This window comes from Capricornis sumatraensis, chromosome 1, assembly GCF_032405125.1.
Source record: "Capricornis sumatraensis isolate serow.1 chromosome 1, serow.2, whole genome shotgun sequence".
Taxonomy (NCBI): domain Eukaryota; kingdom Metazoa; phylum Chordata; class Mammalia; order Artiodactyla; family Bovidae; genus Capricornis; species Capricornis sumatraensis.
In genome coordinates, this window is record NC_091069.1 from 142,836,489 (window position 1) to 142,843,259 (window position 6,771).

Genomic DNA, 6,771 nt, shown 5'->3' on the forward strand with positions numbered 1-6,771 from the left:
CTGGTTTTAGAAAAGGCAGAGGAACCAGAGATCAAATTGCCAACATCCGCTGGATCATCTAAAAAGCAAAAGAGTTCCGCAAAAACGTCTATTTCTGCTTTATTGACTATGCCAAAGCCTTTGACTGTGTGGATCACAATAAACTGTGGAAAATTCTGAAAGAGACGGGAATACCAGACTAGCTGACCTGCCTTGAGAAACCTGCATGCAGGTCAGGAAGCAACAGTTAGAACTGGACATGGAACAACAGACTGGTTCCAAATAGGAAAAGGAGTATGTCAAGGCTGTATATTGTCACCCTGCTTATTTAACTTATATGCAGAGTACATCATGAGAAATGCTGGGCTGGAGGCAGCACAAGCTGGAATCAAGATTGCTGGGAGAAATATTAAGAACCTCAGATATGCAGATGACACCAACCTTATGGCAAAAAGTGAAGAGGAACTAAGGAGCCTCTTGATGAACGTGAAAGAGGAGAGTGAAAAAGTTGGCTTAAAGCTCAACATTCAGAAAATGAAGATCATGGCATCTGGTCCCATCACTTCATGGGAAATAGATGGGGAAACAGTGGAAACAGTGTCAGACTTTATTTTTCTGGGCTCCAAAATCACTGCAGATGGTGACTGCAGCAATGAAATTAAAAGAGGCTTACTCCTTGGAAGGAAAGTTATGACCAATCTAGATAGCATATTAAAAAGCAGAGACATTACTTTGTCGAGTAAGGTCCATCTAGTCAAGGCTATGGTTTTTCCAGTGGTCATGTATGGATGTGAGGGTTGGACTGTGAAGAAATTGAGCGCTGAAGAATTGATGCTTTTGAACCTTGGTGTTTGAGAAGACTCTTGAGACTCCCTTGAACTGCAAGGAGATCCAACCAGTCCATCTTAAAGGAGATCAGTCCTGGGTGTTCTTTGGAAGGAATGATGCTGAAACTGAAACTCCAGTACTTTGGCCACCTGATGTGAAGAGTTGACTCATTGGAAAAGACTCTGATGCTGGGAGGGATTGAGGGCAGGAGAAGTGGTTGACAGAGGATCAGGTGGCTGGATGGCATCACTGACGCGATGGACGTGAGTTTGAGTGAACTCCGGAAGTTGGTGATGGACATGGAGGCCTGGCGTGCTGCAGTTCATGGTGTCACAAAGAGTTGGACACAACTGAGTGACTGAACTGAACTGAAAATTGGTATAATATATCTGATCTTATTCATTCTGCAAACACTTATTCAGAGGTCTGCCAACTCCTGTGCTAACCACAGAAGATACTAACCACATGAGATACTGTCCCTGCTATTTAGGATTCTCAAAGAATGAGTAGGAGATAGGTAGGAATTTACCAGCTATGTAAAGTGTTATGTAAAGTTAAGGCCTGCTTGTGCAACTGTAAGTAAGGGTTACATAGCACGTAAGGAACTCAGAGGACATGAAGCTGGCAAAGTCCTGTTCCTCCCTGTCATCCGTAATTTACCATATGCAGGCGATATGATACACACACATAACTGTTCAAAACAGACTATTTTATCTCTTTCTATTCAAATGAGCAGATATTCCAAATCACTAGAGGCATTATGTATAACTTGAATTCAAGTGGATAGTCAACAAATTCCCAACTAAAAGCTTGATGCAGTTACATTTGAGTCATCAGTAGAAGTTTCAAAGCCTAAATTCTTATCAGATAACTTTCAGTACATTCATTATTCTGATACCTTACTTATTTGGAAAGTTTGTAATTGCCTTCTTCATATGGATTACATTTCCCTGCTTATTTTGATAAATAATATTACTTAATAAGTAAAATATTATTTAGTGCATCTTTATGAAAGTTTCCATATGCCATCCCTTTTAACAAAAAAAATCTAGATTTATAATAAACTTTAATCACCATAAGTTTATGAAGCATTTATATTTTAATCACCATAAGGTTATAATATTTTGTATTATGGTTAGTAAGGCTTATAAACTTGAAAATTAAATAAATTGAAGCTAAAATGCTATCTTTTCCAGATTATTCTCAAGTAAAAACAAGAAATTTATTTATATATTAAAAAAGAGTAAACAAGGCTACCCATTGAAGAAAACTGCATGTTTAGAATACTATGTTTGTTTATTCAGCTTTTGTTTCAGAGTTGTATTTTAAAAAGGTAAGCTAGTAAGTGTTGATAATTTTTTAGAAGGTATTCAGTGGTAATATTTTTCTTTTACAGGTTGAAGAAGAAGGCTTACAAATTTGTGTTGAAATATGTGGTTGTGCTCTACAACTAGATCTTCATGATGATCCTAAAACTAAATGTCTAATTTATAAAACAATTGCACATTTTTTACCAAATGATTTGGAGATTCTCAGGATTTGTGCACTCTCAATATTTTTTCTTGAACGCTCCTTGGAAGCTTATCATACTGTTGAAGAGCTTTACAAACGTCCAGATGAAGAATACAATGAAGGCACAAGTAGTGTTCAAAATCGTGTTCGTTTTGAATTACTTCCAATTTTGAAAAAGGGATTGTTTTTTGATCCTGAATTCTGGAACTTCATAATGATTAAGAAAAACTGTGTAGCATTACTGAGTGATAAATCAGCAGTTAGATTCCTAAATGAAAGTGCACTGGAAAATTCTACAGGTAATGTAAAAAAGGCATTGGATCAGCACGGTTTAGAGGAAGGGCTTGACTGTCTTACAGATCAGAGCCCTGGAGAGCTTGATCCTGATGATATATCTGGAGTGCAACCAAAAGGCCCTATTAACGCAAAGAAAAACCTTACAGCTCTTAATGCTTCCAGAGTAGATCACAATGTCCCAAGGCATCGGTGTATGTTATGTAACAAGGAATTTCTAGGTGGTCACATTGTAAGGCATGCCCAGGCTCATCAGAAAAAGGGCAGTTTTTCATGTGTGATATGTGGCAGGAAATTTAGAAACAGAGGACTTATGCAGAAGCATTTAAAGAATCACGTTAAGAAAATACAGAGACAGCAAATTGCTGCAGCTCAGCAAGAGGATCAAGAAAATCCTGCTTTGGAAGAAATGAATTGTTCTGATACTTTCATTTCATTTGAAAATGGGAATTCTGATAATAAGGATTTGGAAGTAGAGACTATTACCGGTTCCAGTGATGGAAGCAAAGACGTCATCCCTGCACATGTGGGTGAATTCACTGAAATTCCTGTAAATGTATCAGAAGATGTTATTGAAAACATTACTGAAAATGGCAGCCCTGATACTTCTTTAAATAATGTCTCAGAGCCATTACCTATCTGTGTGGATGATTATGAGGAGGAAGAAGATGAGGAAGGTGATTATGAAGAAGATGACTATGACCTGAATCAAGAAAGTTCAGTACTTCATAAAATCAATGGAGCTGTGTGCCATCCAAAAGACATATATGCGACAGATCAAGAAGGAAATTTTAAGTGCCCTGCTCTTGGCTGTGTCAGGATATTTAAAAGAATTGGATTTCTGAATAAGCATGCAAGGACTGTACATCCAACTGATTTAAATGTGCGGCAAACAGTAATGAAGTGGAGCAAAGGAAAATGCAAATTTTGTCAAAGGCAATTTGAAGATTCTCAGCATTTTATAGATCACCTTAATAGACACAGCTATCCAAATGTGTATTTTTGTTTGCATTTTAATTGCAATGAATCATTTAAGCTGCCATTCCAACTTGCTCAGCACACAAAAAGTCACAGGATATTTCAAGCTCAGTGTAGTTTTCCAGAATGCCATGAGCTTTTTGAAGATCTTCCTCTGCTATATGAACATGAAGCTCAGCACTATTTAAGTAAAACACCAGAATCATCTGCACAACCAAGTGAAGCAATTCTTTGGGATGTTCTTACAGACTCCAAATCTAATCATCAGGAAAAAGACTCATCTGGTAATGAGAGACAGACTACTTGTCTCCCAGTTTCTACTAGCAAATCAAGGAAAGAGATTACAGAACCAAAGACATGTATAGAAAGTATGGAAAAGAAAACAGACAGTTTAATTCAGAATGGAGATGAACATTCTGATGACACTGTTTCTGATACAAGCTTGACAGACCAAAAGATGCCTGACATAGAGCCAAATTCTGAAAATAATTGTAGTATTAATGATTTAGTCAATGGACACAGTGGAATAGAGCAGACACCTTTAGTTTCATCAGATCCTGCTTTGAAAATTGATACAAGTAGAATCAGGACAGAAAACGGTTCCATTTTACCCAGTGTTGTACCACAAGAACACAATACCCTGCCAGTATCTCAGGCACCTTCCAAACCAAATCCGACGAGCGAACACACTTCATATGGCTTAATTTTAACAAAGCCATATGTCAGACCATTGCCTCCCAGTTACCTTGATGAACGGTACCTTAGTATGCCAAAACGCAGAAAATTTCTGACTGATAGGGTAGATGCCTGTTCTGATCAAGATAACGTTTGTAAAAAATCAGTGAAAAGATTAAGATGTGGCAAATGCCTGACCACCTACTGTAATGCAGAAGCACTTGAGGCTCACCTTGCACAAAAGAAATGTCAGACCCTCTTTGGATTTGATTCAGATGATGAAAGTAAGTCTGCTGTCTTCTCAGTAGGTATATCTGTAGAAGTAGAAAATGCCATAAATCGTCATAAGGTTAAAAAAATTAACATTTGTATAACACAGACAATAAAGCACTACTCCATACATTATTTCCTGTAATCCATACAACCACCATAAGGTTCTGTTCCTGTTTTATATATCAAGGAACTGACATTCACAAGTAATTTGCATAGGCCTAGGCCTATGAACTTGTGGAAGCCAGAACTTAAACACAATTTTTTCATACTTTTTGGATCATACATTTTAACTATCTGAGGCTTTTCTTCATTCCATGTTTTTATGTAGTAAGAAATCTGAAGACAAACTAATTATGATGAAAGTGTTTTTCATCTGCATGCCAGAATATAAAACAAGTGAAGCTGAGCCTCTATTACAAAAACAAAAATTTAAAAAAAACAAAAAATAAAAACAAAATAATTGAAAAGCAAACTGAGCTAAAGAAGAACATGCTTTTCTACTAGTATTAATATTCTTTGAATGAGTAAGGGTATAAACAAACAGGAAATCTAACTTAGAATACTAGATGAACATCTATAAAATATGAATTAACAGACGTGTTCTGTTTTACAGGTGCCTGATAAAAATGTTTCAGAAAGATCTGTCGATCAAGCAGTAGTGTGCAAAAAGCACTACAAGAAAATGCATCATCAGTTTGCTATTTCCCTGATGGCCTTAATTTTAGAGCGATCTTGGATTACTAAAGATAAAGACAAAGCACATTTTCTAGAATGAACCCACAGAGGAGATGTGCTGGTTTAGACTCCAAAAGGGTTATTACAAAACTCCCAAAGTACCAGTTATCCAGAAAAAACTTTTTTTTTTTAAAGAAGTTGATGATGATCAATAGCAGCATGTTCAGTTTCGCTTATGTGAGAAACATGTTAAGGCAACTAGTAAAAAACAATAACCAGCTATGGCCTTACAGAAAGGGAAAAACTAACCCATTATATATATATATATAAAAGAAGGAGTGGTTTACAATAAACAATTTTAAGTATTCTACAAATAGGATTCTTGTCATGCGTAATCAGATTTTGTCCTTCTTTTGGATCAAACATGCTTTAAGGAACCATTTCTATTTGGTTTATTATTATTTAGAAACTGACAGAATAAAACTTGACTTATCACCATCCTAGCCATAAAAGATTGTAACTTGTTTCCAGAGGATTGATTAGGTCAGAGTTCAGTGAATGACATGCCAGCATTGAAAATTAACAGGAGGCAAAACAATAGTGCTTTGCTAATGAGCTCTTGACAGAACCTTCCACTTTCCATTTTTATAATACCAATGAGCTGTAAAGCAGCAGCCTCAATAGAAAACATACTACCAGTAACTCTGAGGAGAGATGGGAGGAATGTAAGACCATTAAAGGCTGTCTTAGATGTCTTAGTTGAAAGAAAACACTGAATTGCAAATTTTTCAATGTGAATAATGGTATAAGCACACTGGGATATTTCTATTTGTATATAGAGTAGTGTTAGGACATTGCTTGATGATTCATAGTAAGGTCCTTTAGACATTAATGTGAGTTATCTAAGTACAGTCCTATGAAAATAACTGGCTGTAAAAAAAAAAATACGCAGCTAAGAATCAGGTCAAGAATTCATTGGTTTTTTTTCAATTAGGAGAGTTTATTCTAAAATAAGCCATATTATTCATGCTTTCTTATTTATTTCTGATAAATTTGGCCTGAATAGTGATTTTTATATATAAAAGGAAATATTTACACAAAAACTTGCACAGCAAGAACACAGTAAGATATATTGATGCATTTATTTTCTTTGATGACCAGTAATTTTCCTAAGGAAGATTTTTACTTAATAGCCAATAAATTGTTTAAAAAGTTTTAAAAAATAACCTCTCAGATGTGTTCCACTTGTATAGTCTTTAAAAGAAGAAGCTTAAAGACTTCCTTTTACCTAATAGGGTATTAATCTATAGCAGGGGTAAAACGAACAAAAGCTGCAAAGGTAGATACTTTAAAAACAGAGCTATTAACGTACAAATATGTCAACCAAATATTCCAGTTATTCCAACTGATAGATTTTTGTTCAAAGTATATAATCTTATCAGACCCTACATTATAAATTTTTGGATATTCAAGCTTCTTAAATGAAGCTACTAAGGAAGTGAGACTTTTCTTCGTGGGCAGCATCCAGACTTTTTTAAATTAGGATTTCCAGGTCAT

At 35.7% G+C, this 6,771-nt stretch overlaps 1 protein-coding gene across 1 annotated transcript in view; it reads left to right on the plus strand.

Moving 5' to 3' along the window:
* ZNF654 (zinc finger protein 654) overlaps window positions 1–5,496 on the plus strand; it is an 86,085-nt gene extending 80,589 nt beyond the window's left edge. Inside the window, exons 8-9 of the mRNA XM_068981866.1 lie at window positions 2,204–4,550; window positions 5,153–5,496. Coding sequence (XP_068837967.1) covers window positions 2,204–4,550; window positions 5,153–5,160 — 2,355 coding nt within the window. The 3' untranslated portion in view covers window positions 5,161–5,496. The remainder of the gene's footprint in view (window positions 1–2,203; window positions 4,551–5,152) is intronic.
* The last annotated feature ends 1,275 nt before the right edge of the window (window positions 5,497–6,771 follow it).